This window comes from Ascaphus truei, chromosome 2 (assembly GCF_040206685.1).
Source record: "Ascaphus truei isolate aAscTru1 chromosome 2, aAscTru1.hap1, whole genome shotgun sequence".
Lineage (NCBI taxonomy): Eukaryota > Metazoa > Chordata > Amphibia > Anura > Ascaphidae > Ascaphus > Ascaphus truei.
In genome coordinates, this window is record NC_134484.1 from 385,198,936 (window position 1) to 385,213,655 (window position 14,720).

General features: G+C 43.7%; 1 protein-coding gene across 9 annotated transcripts in view; it reads left to right on the forward strand.

The window, feature by feature from the left end:
• SNX13 (sorting nexin 13) overlaps positions 1 to 14,720 on the forward strand; it is a 148,289-nt gene that overhangs the window by 88,568 nt on the left and 45,001 nt on the right. For all 9 annotated transcript variants that reach the window (XM_075587191.1, XM_075587197.1, XM_075587198.1 and 6 more), the window contains 2 exons: positions 792 to 911; positions 5,573 to 5,705. In XM_075587191.1, coding sequence (XP_075443306.1) covers positions 792 to 911; positions 5,573 to 5,705 — 253 coding nt within the window. The remainder of the gene's footprint in view (positions 1 to 791; positions 912 to 5,572; positions 5,706 to 14,720) is intronic.

Consider the following 14,720-nt stretch of genomic DNA (forward strand, 5'->3'; position numbering starts at 1 on the left):
CCCGCAGCGCTGAAGGTAAGATGCAGGGCTGTACTGTATTTCCTTCCCCCCGGATGATTTAGATGGCCTGATATGGGTCTCTACATCAGGAGGGGGGGGGGGGCGCTATATGTTTTGTGTCCTGCCCAGCCCCCTTGATGATGTAGATGGTCAGATATGGCCATATAACCTCCCACTCCTGATGTAGAGACCCATATAAGGGCATCTATGTCATCCAGGGGTTAGTACAGAACATTCATGGATCTCTTAACTTCAGCGCTGTGGGGATACGGCTGTAGACGGAGAGATGTCTGCAGACTGCTCATTGAAAATGTATGTATGTCTATTTATATAGCGCTATTAATGTACATAGCGCTTCACAGTAGTAATACACGTGACAATCATCTAAATAACAAATAATATAAATAACAGATCATGGAAATAAGTGCTTCAGACTTGCAAGGTTAGTAGCAGTATTCTCTCCCAGCAGATGGCCCCAAAGGATTAACGGTGCAGGGTCCCATTCAGAAGCATGGAACCCCGCAGAGTTAATCCACCGGGGCTGCTTACTATCCTCGGGCCGCAAGAACTATAGCCGCAGTGCCGCCACACTGGAACAGTGACAATCCCGGCACCAAGTACAGTAACTCTTGCTACATCTAAATGCATTTGTGTTCTGCTAATATGCTATCACAAGCAATATATAATTATATCAAGGACAAATATGGCTTCTGGATTTCTATGCTACTTGCATCAATAATGAAACATTTTAATATACCTAATGTTTATCAGTTCATTGGTGTTTGTGGCAGGCATCACCCAGAGTTCATGTCGATGATGACATGTTGGTAAAACTGGAAAACATGCTGCATAGTAATGAGACAACACCAGAGGACCCAACGCCAGAGATTTTTGATGACATACAGAGAAAGGTAAGGGTGTCTTTTAGTTATTTATTTTATTTGTATTTGGATATGCTCTCTCTCTCCCCCGCCCCTTCCCCTTCTTTATCCTTCCCCTACTCACTCTTTGTATCAGTTAGAAGATTAAATTCTCATTAGTAGTGGTTTAGGGGCGAGAGTGATACTTAATATTTCCCTCAATCCAATATCAACTAGAGTTCAGAGACTGTCTACATTAAACAGAATATTTACATTCTTTATACTACCCTCTTGATATTCCACTGCGTTATGGCCGGCTTTAGGCTTTGAAGCGCCCAAGGCGGCACGCAGACAGCGAGCCTACCCCCGTGAAAAAAGTTAAGGTGACTTACCTTAAAGAGTTGCCCTTCTATGGCAGCATCGCTGCGTCATGACATCAGTGTTATTTGACATCGGTCACCGGGGCAACGCGACGCTACAGGAGGTGGCCCGCTCTTGAGAATGTAACACACCTACACACACCTACCTACCTCTCGGTGAAAAGCGGTCCTGCCAGTCTGGGTGCCCCGTAATCCCTCCTTTCAGCGCCTAGATCCAACTTCCACCTGACCGGAGGAGGGAGCTCGGGGGGCACGCTCCCTCCTTCCTTCCTCCAGCTGCCCCTTGCTGTCGGATGGAATTTGGATGCCGGTGCTGACAGTACGGGGGAGCGCAGGGGTCCCAGGCGACCGCCTTGTTCACATTGCCCTAAGGCCGGCCAAAATAAATGTCCACTTCAGAGTTTTAGAATTTAAACAAGGTGTGGCTACATCGTATGAGTGGAGAAATGTTTCTACCTCAATCTCTGAACTCTCTAGTTGGTATTGGATACAGGGATACATAGTCTCCACTTTAATGAAATATGAATGTGAGTAGTCCGTTCTAACATAAGTCTCTCTTTCTCTTTATTATTGCAATACTTTGTTTCAGTTTGATTGACCTTTATTTTAAGTGATGTATTAAAAGCTTTTTTGTAATTATAGCTGTGCACCACATACAGGAATACTTTTGAGTTGTCTCTATGCAAGTTATATTGTTTGCTTTGTATATCTATTATCCGATATTCCTGGGAAGAACCCTATAATAAATTTCTCGTAGGAATTGTACCTCCACAATCTACCAATTTAGAGAGGGTTAGAGCAAGCTTTGTCTGTTGTTTTAAGCCTAATTATTACTCTACACGTCTTATCTACTATATATTTCTGAAAGCATTGTATGTATGTATGTTTCACTGTGTTCCCTGTCCCTAGCGGCAATCTCATTGGTCCCTTGGCCCGCCCGCCTCCGCACACCTCTCATTGGCCTCACACACTCACACCACCCCCTTGGCCCGCCCCCCACACCTCTCATTGGCCTGAGGCGGAGTGACGGGCCAAAGGTCCAAAATAAACACACACACACCTCTCTCTCTGTCCTCTCCCCCCCCCCATCACACTCACCTCCCCCCCTCCCCGGTGCTCCACTCACCTCCCTGCCTCCGCTCCACTCACCTCTGCTCCACTCACCTCCCTCCCGCTCCACTCCCTCCCGCTCCACTCACCTCCCTCCCGCTCCACTCACCTCCCACTCCACTCACCTCCCTCCCGCTCCACTCACCTCCCTCTCCACTCACCTCCCTCCCGCTCCACTCACCTCCCTCTCCACTCCCTCCCGCTCCACTCACCTCCCGCTCCATTCACCTCCCTCCCGCTCCACTCACCTCCCGCTCCACTCACATCCCTCCCGCTCCACTCACCTCCCTCACAGGCGTGGGGACAGGCAGTGGGCAGGGCAGCCTGCCGCTGCCACGCGGCACCTAAGATGGCGGCGGACTGAAGGACCCCCTTCCTCCCTCGCGGACTAAGTTACATGGCGGCGGTCGGAAGGAGAGGTCCCGCTCCACTCACCTCCCTCCCGCTCCACTCCCTCCCGCTCCACTCACCTCCCGCTCCACTCACCTCCCGCTCCACTCACCTCCCGCTCCACTCACCTCCCGCTCCACTCACCTCCCGCTCCACTCACCTCCCGCTCCACTCACCTCCCGCTCCACTCACCTCCCGCTCCACTCCCTCCCGCTTCACTCACCTCCCGCTCCACTCCCTCCCGCTCCACTCCCTCCCGCTCCACTCACCTCCCTCCCGGCGCGGGGACAGGCAGTGGGCAGGGCAGCCTGCCGCTGCCACACGGCACCTAAGATGGCGGCGGACGGAAGGACCCCCTTCCTCCCTCGCGGACTAAGTAACATGGCGGCGGCCGGAAGGAGAGGTGACGTGTGTGTGTGTGTCACTGTGTGTGTGGGACTTTGTGTGACACTGGGTGTGTGTGTGTGTGACACTTTGTGTGTGTGTGTTACAGTGTGTGTGTGTGTGTGTGTGTGTGTGTGGGACACAGTGCATGTGCCACCCCCCTCCTGTCCACTCTCCTCCCCCTCCTGTCCACTCTCCTCCCCCTCCTGTCCACTGTCACCCCCCTCCTGTCCACTGTCACCCCCCTCCTGTCCACTGTCACCCCCCTCCTGTCCACTCTCCCCCCCCTCCTGTCCACTCTCCTCCCCCTCCTGTCCACTGTCCCCCCCTCCTGTCCACTGTCACCCCCTCCTGTCCACTCTCCCCCCCTCCTGTCCACTGTCACCCCCTCCTGTCCACTGTCCCCCCCTCCTGTCCACTGTCCCCCCCCTCCTGTCCACTGTCCCCCCCTCCTGTCCACTACCCTCCCTCCTGTCCACTACCCCCCCTCCTGTCCACTGTCACCCCCTTCCTGTCCACTCTCCCCCCCCTCCTGTCCACTCTCCTCCCCCTCCTGTCCACTGCCCCCCCCCCCCTCCTGTCCACTGTCACCCCCCTCCTGTCCACTCTCCTCCCCCTCCTGTCCACTATCCCCCCCTCCTGTCCACTGTCCCCCCCTCCTGTCCACTGTCCCCCCCTCCTGTCCACTGTCCCCCCCCCCTCCTGTCCACTGTCCCCTGCCCCCCCCCTCATGTCCACTGCCCCCCCCCCCTCCTGTCCACTACCCCCCCTCCTGTCCACTGTCACCCCCTTCCTGTCCACTCTGCCCCCCCTCCTGTCCACTCTCCTCCCCCTCCTGTCCACTGCCCCCCCCTCCTGTCCACTGCCCCCCCCTCCTGTCCACTGTCACCCCCTCCTGTCCACTCTCCTCCCCCTCCTGTTCACTATCCCCCCCTCCTGTCCACTGTCCCCCCCTCCTGTCCACTGTCCCCCCCTCCTGTCCACTGTACCCCCCTCCTGTCCACTGTCCCCCCCCTCCTGTCCACTGTCCCCTGCCCCCCCTCATGTCCACTGCCCCCCCCTCCTGTCCACTACCCCCCCTCCTGTCCACTACCACCCCTCCTGTCCACTGTCCCCGTCCCCTCCTGTCCACTGTCCCCGTCCCCTCATGTCCACTGTCCCCGTCCCTCCCCTCCTCCTGTCCACTGTCCCTCTCCCCACCTTTTCCTAGGGCAAATTTAACTCACGGGCAACGCCGGGTCTCTCAGCTTGTAACGTAATAAATATTAAGATATAGGATAAAGTAAAAAAATAGAATCATAAATTCAAATTACACTTACACAATTTGTTATACAACATGGATTTGAACGATTTAATCTCGCTAGTATACCATAGCTAGAGCTTTATTTTGTAAGAAAATAAAATGTGGCTTCTGTATGCAATTATGCTTTCTTTTCCTGTCTTGTGGTTGTGAAGCCAGGAGGAGATCTTCATATTTGTCTGCCTCTGAAAATGTTGTAGTACTGTATGTAGACCCCTCGGTGGAATTCTCAATCTATTCTATGGATGCTGAGATTGTTTCTTCATCATATCATAACGGTCAATTTGTTTAGAAAATCGAAACCTACTGGTTTATCACATGTTGTTTTTTTTTAGATGAGATGAATGGATTTTTCATGGGATACATTCCCAATTACCAGTTTTTACGGCAATACAGCACCATTTTAAAGTTGTTTCACATTGTAGTACTGTATTTATTGACTAAACTTTATAAATTGAAAAAATTACAATAAATGTTACAGAATATACACATTTGACCGTGGCCAGCTTTGCCAAAAATGCAATTGTCAGAGCCAAGCTCCGGGTTATCTTTTATTTATTTTTTTAAAATTGCCAATGGCGGCCTAAAAAATGATTTTGACATCAAAATTTCTACGAAACAGAGAACCCAATTATTTCTTAACAAAACCTGAAGAGCCCTGTGAGGTTTAAAAGCTTGTACACTGGGAACCATTGTTGGTCCAATAAAAGGGATCTTATCATTCTTTTCATTTTTTTTTCTAGTTCTGTTTAACAGAATAAAATGGTGAAATTAAGATAGCCTATATTTAAAAAAAATAAGTCAATATTGCGCCTTCAGTCATAGATCGAACTAAGGTAACATAAACCAGTTGTAATGAGCTGTGGACGTACAGTACTCCCAGCAGGTTGGTACGGCATATCCTTTTTTTCCCCTGGGAGGTTCCGTCTGTTTACACTACCAAGTAATTTCGCAATAATGTGACTTCGACTTTCCACCCTGGTGCTACCCTCCCCTCCCCTCCCCCCAGGGTTGAAGGGGTTAATACCCAACAATGAGAGTATTACTACAACATCATTCTTAACTGTAGTTGAGTGAGAGGAAATTTTTTTTTGGGAAGCACTTATCAATATTTGAAATATAATTATTTTATGACTATCGCAATAAAGGTTTATGACATGATGCTGCGGGATGAAAGATTTTACCCCTCGTTCCGTCAGAATCCTCTCTACATCCGAATGCTTGCAGAGCTGGACATGTTAAAGGAGCCCAGTTTCAAAGGATCGGATGACGGAGATGGAGGTACTGTAAAATAGTCTTATTTTTATTGCATGTCCTTCTTTTTTATTTTTATTTTAAATTGCAAAACTCTGTCAAGGGTGCTCAACTCCAGTCCCCAAGCCCCTCCAACAGGTCAGGATATTCCAGCTTCAGCACAGGTGGATCAATCAGAGGCTTGGTCTGAAGACTGAATCTCTGATTGAGCCACCTGTGCTGAAGCAGGGACTTCCTGAATACCGGACCTGTTGGGAGGGGGGCGGGGGAGCTTGAGAACTGGAGTTGAGCACCCCTGTGGCAGGCCATGGTACTAATAATGCTCTCTACACTGTGCTGCTCTGCCTTTCCTCCCCCTGCCATCTTAACATTTGCCAAGAGGTTGCTTTATAGATATAGGACTTACGTGATGGTGCTGCTGACTAAAGGGAAACAGTACTGTACTTCGCACTGTTAAACTTACAACGTGTATAAATAGAACAGAAGATGTTATCATTGGCAGTGTCCTACTTTTTTTTTTTGCTTGCCAAAAAAAAGATGGCGGCTTATTCACACGTTATAAATAAGTCTATAGACGTGTACTTTGGCATGCTTTAGCCGTGAAAAAAAAAATGTTTTTTTTTTTTTTTTTTTTTTTTCTGGTAAAATTAACTAGTAACATAAGGAAGCAGAATCTGATAACTTAAGTCCTAAATTCTAAAAAAATAAAAACAATAAAAAAAAAAATGTCATGACTGTTAAATAAAAATGGGTGTAAATTAAAGTTTGCACATACAGTGTACCACCATAGTGAACATTGCAAACACAAATGATTGTGGTTATTATGTACTTGCAGTGACCTGGATTTCACAATTTTGTAGATTTGTTTTTATAGCTTTAATAAACACTATTTTAAAGCTGTGTGTTTGCAATAAAAAAGTTGCAGATAAAACAAAAATGATTTACAGTAGATATCAATATTTTCTTCATTGAAGCGAAGAGGCAGTGATTGTTTATGTGTACTGTAATGTACTTTAGGCTTTGTCCCCGCTGGCGCTGAGCGCGCTCATGCTTGGAGAGCTCTCCAAGCATGAGCGCCAGATGGCCTTTAAATTTTTGCAAGCGCTCGCGGGGGGGGGGGGGGGGGCGTAGCGGGGGGGATGCTGCAGAGGAATCTGAGCGTGCTGGTAAGTATAAAAAATGTATTTACTCGAGCGCCGGTGTGCGTGTGTGCACGCGCATACCCGCGCGCCTCGCCAAGCGTCGCCCGCTCAGCGAGCTCAGCGCTAGCAGGGACGCAGCCGTAGAAGTATAATTGAGGCTAAAATACACATTCCTCCCAGCTTCTGTTTTTCCTGAAGTAACACGCTTTTAACGTGTCTCCTATATCTGTGAATCATATACGATAAATCCCACAGTGCATGAGGTTGGTGCAGCTTGTGAAGAAGCAGAAGCCAAATTGTTTTACGGGAAAAACTAAACACACTTCAACCTCTCTTATACTTTGACCATTAAAAAAAATGCGTGCATACCCGGGATATCAGACTGCCGAGGACAATATAAAGATTTCTCAAAATATTGTTATAGCTCCAGCAATGTACCTGTGCATTTCTAATAATTCGGGTATATTATTAACCGTTTATAGCTTTTGTAGTAAGGAAATGCCTACTGAAGCAACGTTGACTGCTTATTTTTTTCTTAAAGTAGCAACCCGCTGCACCAACATTTAACTTTTTATTTGATTTTATATTTTAACTGTATTCAGTCCGATTGCAGAGAAATACAAGTACTAAATCTCACAGACAAGGATTCTTATCTGGGAGAACAGTATGGTGTCGTAGATCAGCCTTGCTCCAGCAGCCAGTAAAAAAAAAAAGAAAAAAACAGGTTGCTCCCTTAGTCTAGGTGGATAATATCAAAATATATTACGGCAGTGTCTGTGCCTAAACCTGCACATTCTCTGAAAAAAGAGTTGTCTTTACATAGGAAGCTTTCAATAGGGATATTGTATGTTTGTGAGAGATACTTGGAACAAGAGCAATTGCACCGCTGTCACATATATACAATGTACACTTGCGAGTAAAAGTTTGTGAACCTCCTAGGATTTTCACTTATTTCACACCTAAAATGCTATTAGATTTTAATCTAAGACCTAATAATAGATAAAGATAACCTGATCAAATAAATGTCACGAAAACATGATACTTTTTCAACATTTATTTATCCACAAATGATTCCACATTCAATATCCATGTATGAAAAAGTATGTGACCCTTTAGATTCCGTTCCTGGTGGCACCTCCTTGAGCAGCAATGACTTAAACTAAGCATTTCCTGTAACTGCTGATCAGTCTCTCACATCAGTTTTTTGAGGAATTTTGGCCCATTCCTTCTTACAGAACTGCTTATAATCGGTGATATTTGAGGGCTTCCTTGAATGGACAGCTCACTTCAGGTCCTGCTACAACATTTCAATAGGGACTTTGACTAGGTCAGTCTAAAATGTGGAATTTCTTCTTTTTTTGTAGATCTGCATGAATGTTTCGGATCATTGTCTTGCTGCATGACCCACATTCGCTTCAGCTCACGGACGGATAACCTGGCATTCTCCTCTAGAATGTTCTGATATAATGCAGAATTCATGGTTGTGTCAATGATGGCAAGCCATCCTGGTCCTGAGTCAGCAAAGCAACCCCAAACCATCACACACCCTCCACCATGCTTGACGGTTGGGATGAGGTTCTTCTGTTCGAACGCATTTTTGGTTTCTCATTGATGCCAAAAAGTTCTACCTTGTACTCGTCTGTCCAGAAAACATTGTTCCAGAAGTCTTATGGATCATCTATGTTCTCTTTGGCGAACTTCAGACGGGCAGCAATGTTTTTTTTAGAGAGCTGTGATTTCCTCCAGGATATCCTTCCATGAACACCATTCTTGTTCATTATTTTTCTGATAGTTGAGTGATGAACACTCCCATTAGCCAAGACAAGAGTGGCCTACAGATCATTAGATGTTACTCTGTAGTTCTTTGTGACTTCCTGGATGATTTGCTGGTGTGCTCTTGAGATTTTTGTAGGACGACCGCTCCTGGTAGAGTGACCATGGTCTTGAACTTTCTCCATTTGTAGACTATCTGTATGACAGTGGATTGGGGGAACCCCAAATCATTACAAATGGTTTTGTAACATTTCTAGACTGATGAGCATCAATTACTGCTTTTCTGAGGTCCTCAGAGATTTCTTTTGATCGTGGCATGACGTTTTTCCACACACCTGTATGGTGAAGGGCAAACTCACAAAGTTTCTGATCTTGATATAGGGATGGGGCTTCCCAAACTGGCACCTGAAGATCTTCCTAATTATTTAAACACCTGGTTCTAATTATCCACTTTAATTTAACTGACAAAGTCAGGGATTCACTTACTTTTGCACATACCCTGACTCTTAATTATTCATTGCTTGCAGTGGCGTAACTACTGGCCCCCCTGTAAAAAAATTTTTTAAAGGCTCCCCACACCCCATAAAAAAAAAACCGCTAAATAAATCAGACATTTCTATTGCAATCAAATAAAGGTTTGCATTCAGTGATCAATATTAACATAAGGAAAAAGAGAGTATTTTCTAGAAAATCAAACAAAAGAATAATAAGCCACAATTAAAATAAAACAAATCTAGATATTCATTCTTCTTGCCTTTGTATTTGCAAAAGCCTCAATAACACATTTTAAGTCTAAATGTGTTGCCTGTTTGCTTTCTATGGCTAGAAGGTTAAGATCATTGAAGCGTTCTTGTCATATTATTTCTGAAATATGTTTTTATGAGCTTCAGTTTGCTGAATTATCTTTCTCTGGACGCTACACTTACAGGCAATGTTAAAAAGATTAAAATTGCACTGTTTACTTCATTAAATCACTTTCCATAAAGCCATTGTAAATATGTTGCTTGGTTCATTAAATTTGCATCAGATTCGTTGAGCAAGTTTTTTGTTTGTAAAAATCCAAACAACTGTAATTTTTTCCATTCCATTGAAACATGTCTGTATCTGCATATTAACTATGGCTATAGTGTGATAAAAAAACAGCAAATAAATATTTCTTCTCTGTTGCTGAACTGATAATCGTCGATTAATTTGTCGACATGACATTTGATTTTTCGTTGTCGTTTATCAGTAAAAAAAATACTATTTTCCAGCAATATCAATAGCTTCTGCTTTTAAGGACTCATACATGAATCCTTTAAAATTTTATTTAGTCCTGTTTAACGCTTTTTTTGGTTCATTCAAGTCAAAAAAAAAATTGTAATATCTTTGCATGATTAATATCTGACAATATTTTGCAAAGTACAGCTGAACCACGTTATAACGCGGTGTTCAGGGTCCATATAATGAGACCGTTATAACCAGGATTGCAAAATGGCCGCCATGTGAGGACTTACCCGGTATCTGCAGCTCTCTCTCTCTCCTCTCTCCCTGCTTCATCAGGCTGCATCCACGTGCGCGGCACACATCTCCAAGGTTTTTTTTTGTTTTTTTTATAAAATGCAATGCTTTATTGCTAACGGACACACACCTACACCCTACACTAATAATTTTAGCATGCCATGCAGGAATCGAACCCATAACCCTTCATACACTAGTAGTGATTCTTTACCTGCTACACCATAGCATTGGTGTGATGTCATTGACTCTATTATCAAACTTAACTTGTACTGCACAGTACCGAAAGGCAGTACAAGTTAAGAGATCGCTACTAGTGTATGAAGGGTCATGGGTTCAATTCCTGCATGGTATGTTAAAATTATCAGTGTGGGGGGGAGGTGTGTGTGTCCGTTAGCAATAAAGCATTGAATGTCACCTTGGAGATGTGCGCCGCGCACGTGGACTTAGCCTGATGAAGCAGGGAGAGGAGAGAGCTGCAGATGCCGGGTAAGTCCTCGCGCGGTGGCCATTTAGTAAAAAATTGGAGATTTTTTAAGTTGGGAGCAACGCTCAGAACGCATTATAATCAGATAAGCGTTGTAGCGAATCGCGCTATATCGGGGTTGAGCTGTATTACACATGAAAACTTACTCAAACATCTATTTGTTTTTTTAGCTGTCGTGTTGCTGCGGAGCCGTATAATCGCGACCTCCTGCGTTTAGGGTCATCTGACTTGGGGCCTAAAGCACAATGTGTTCGATCTATTTCTAAATCTCTTTCTTCAATGTCCTCACAGATGGTTTTGAAGAACTTTAGTAGGTACGGTCAAAGGAGATCCGGAAGAACCGACTCTGGGAAATTGCGGATTCTTAAATTTTGTCTTCTGTCCCGGTTCTCCTTGTCCGCCAGCCCATCCTTGAGGTAGTTTATCTCCTCTCCTAGGCGGCTGATTTCCTCATTCACCGCCGTCTGTAGCTGCAGGGCCTCGTCTAGCTTTTCTTTCAGCTCCGTTGTTCTTTGGGAGTGACCATTTATTTCCTCCTTCAATTCAGCTACCGCTGCTTTCAGGTCTAGCTGCAGCGAGTGGTGCAGTTTTTATGTGCATGGAAGCTAGAAGCTCTTCCATTTATATATGCGGGTGATCTCCTTTCCTGCAGCAGGATCTTCGATCGTCCGATCTCGGTCATTAACTGTCGCCGTTAAGCCGCGTGACCCGGCTCCATCTTGTTCTCCGGAGGCCGTGTCCAACCCGCGCTGTGTTGGCGAGAAGAACTTTGTAACTCCCAAAACGGGTGGCTTTTTGGTCTTATTTGTCATGTCGGAAGGTTTAGCAACCTTATCCAGTCAAAATGCACAAGAATTTTGTGGGGAGAATATGCTTAAAATTGATTTTAGCTGCGAGGGTTCCTGGAGCTCCCTCTCTACCCGACCATTCCGGTTCACGTCACCGGAAGTCCCCCCACAATTTTTTGTAAAATATCAATCTATATGTAATATTTGATCCATCATACCTTTCGCGGTATGATCTGTAACTTCATAAAATCCTAAAAAGGATTCTTTAATATCGATTTTAACTGGCTCAAAGTTTTCATTTCTCTCAATATGAACATATCTAAATACTATACTCATTTGATCTTTTTTGGACAATATCTTGAGTCGTGTCCATAATGCTGGAATAGAAGGGAGCCAAATCAATTTCACTTGTTAAGAGTTTTATCGAAGTACTTTTCAAGACAGTAAATTATTTTGTTCTGAATTTTGGAACAGCGGTATTTTACAGAACTTTACGGCATACTAATGACTTGACTCATAATATCATCGTATTTCCTGAGTAATTATACTTGTGACAAAAAGTTGCCATTATAATCTTCTCTTAGTTGTTCTCGATTACCGTGAAACGCAAATACATTTTTGGAAAACAAAAATGTTATATTAAACAATCGTTTTAATACCATTCTCCAGAATAATGCCTCTTTATCAATAGTTTTGTACCATTTCCAATGTTCGGAGACAGAATATGCTTCAACGTGTGTAGTACTACAGCTTTGTACTTTCAGTTTTTTTTTTTTTTTCCAATCTCTAATTCCTGAACGGTATTGATCCTTTTTATTAGTAGAAAATAACCAACAAGGTTTACAATAAGCTGAATCTAGAATTACAGAGTAGCATAACCAAAACTGATGAATTTGACCATATTTATAAGCAGTGAGGTAGTATAGCTCTGAAAATCATCTATTTTGTGGAAGGTCCTTTATGAATGGTCCTTTTGGTTTGCATGATGCAGAAGTAACAATGAATCGCCTTTCATAACTTGATCTTTAGCTAAGTTATATCTTTACCTTAGTCATAACGTTATCTTTAAAACATCCCATGTCTGTCAGAATAGTGTTGCTTTTTTATTTTTTATTTTAAACAACCCATTTCCTGATGGTTCCAGTCTGCTTATTTGAATTTGAAATTTCTTCTTCATAATTCTCATATTCTGATGCTTCACACTCCCATGTCTTCCTGATGGTCTGCTGTTTTGGTGACTTCTTGTTCTGCCATTTCCATGCCGTCTTGGTCTATCGCTTTGGTAACTCCTTACTCTCTGGCGTTGCTGTTTTCCGCTCGATTAATGTTTTCTTGTGGTGTATCACTTGAGCGATTTAAAAAGAAGTTGTTAATTTTAGGTATTTTTCATACTTTTTCTTCCACTTCTCTCTCCTTTTTTTTTTTTTTTGTTGATACTCCACTAGTACTTTCTTTCTTTGGTTCTATCATTCTGTTAAATTTTAATAAGGATATTATTTCTAAATTTGGTTTAAAATGACTGGTAGGAATAGATTATTAAAACATTTTTCTGTCATTTGATGCCCCCATCTCTGTCGGAGCCCCCATTTCTCACTCGGAGTGTGAGAGATGGGGGTACTAAGTATGAATGAAAGTTAGGATTAGTGAGTGACAGATGGTTGTACTGAGTCCCTCCATCTTTCATTCAGACTAGGTGCGTCCATCTCTCACTTAATTCACAAGAACTTTGCCTTGGCTGTGGATAGGTAGGCCTCCTTTTCAGCAGTTGGTGTCGATCCCATTGTGTTGGTAGTAACCGCTGCACAGATTGTGAGCAGAGCAGAGCGCAGAGATGCTGGCTTTGCGAGTCACCAGAATTTCACACCAAGATGCGTGCCCAGCAGCAGGCAGCAGCCACCCACTGCCCAGCTCCTGTCAGGAGCAGAGGAGGATGATTGGCCGCAGAGTGAGGCCCCCCTCCGGTTCGGGCTGCCCCACACCAATTATAGAGGCGGCGCAGGCACCAGTAGCTGTCAGACAGACGCGGACCAGCTTACTGCCAGAACGTGCCTCCAACCACACTTTGGCCACCCCCCGCAATGCGCGGTTTAGCGGCACGACAATTACACTGCTTGATTGTTTGTCTAATTCATAAATCATTTTTGTTTCCAAATGCATGGAATTGTTTAATACAAACCCTATTGAATATTTAAGAAAAGACTGGTTTTGATTCAAGAAGGTTATCATGGAAAAACAATGGAATTTCCGTAATTATCATTGGGGTTCAAAACCTTTTTCTCACCACTGTAAATAATGGTATATGTTTTTAAGATAAGTATCTTTGAAGGACAGCTATTTCATGTTAAGATCTTATGTAATGTTGTAGATCTTGACAAAAGGGGAGAGGTTATGGTAAAATTGTACAAAAATCATGTTCCGTATAAATCACAGGAAAGATGATGGAAGCAAATCTCTTGATTGACATTCATGGGTATTAAAACATTTCCTGTCTCAAATATAGGCGTGTGTATACAAATGAGCACATTTAGTTTGTTCCTTTTAGCAACTCGTACAGCCAACCATTTGTTAAGGAAGCAAGTGCCAACTACTCATTTGGGGACAGTTATGTCCTATTGGATTTGTCATTGGTGTAGTGACTTTTAGACTCTTTAAACATAGTTACAGTATATAGTTACATAGTATAGAAAGTTTTGGGTCCGGATCGTAGGATTCTTTTCATTTCCTTTGCCAAACAATATCTAAAAAAGCCAGCCCAGTTCTGGAACAGCATTCTTTGGACAGATGAAACTAAGATCAACCTGTACCAGAATGATGGGAAGAAAAAAGTATGGAGAAGGCTTGGAACGCATCATGATCCAAAGCATACCACATCATCTATAAAACACATCAGAAGAAAAACAAACCGATAGAGTAAACAGGAACAAATGTCCAGACTCAAGCAATAATTTGCTCCCTTAATAATTGAATAGGATCATTTGGTAAACAGTGATGTAAACTCCTATTGCAGAAAGAACATACAGTTAGGTCCGGAAATAATTGGACACTGATACAAGTTTTGTTATTTCGGCTGTGTACCAAAATAAATTTATGTTACAGTTAAATAATGAATATGGGCTTAAAGTGCAGTCTATCAGCTTTAATTTGAGGTTATTCACATCCAAATTGGAGAAAGGGTTTAGGAATTGCATCTCTTTAATATGTAGCCCCCTCTTTTTCAAGGGACCAAAAGTAATTGGACAATTGACTCAAAAGCTGTTTCATGGACAGGTGTGGACTATTCCTTTGTTATTTTATCATCAATTAAGCAGGTAAAAGGTCTGGAGTTGATTCCAGGTATGGCATTCGCATTTGGAAG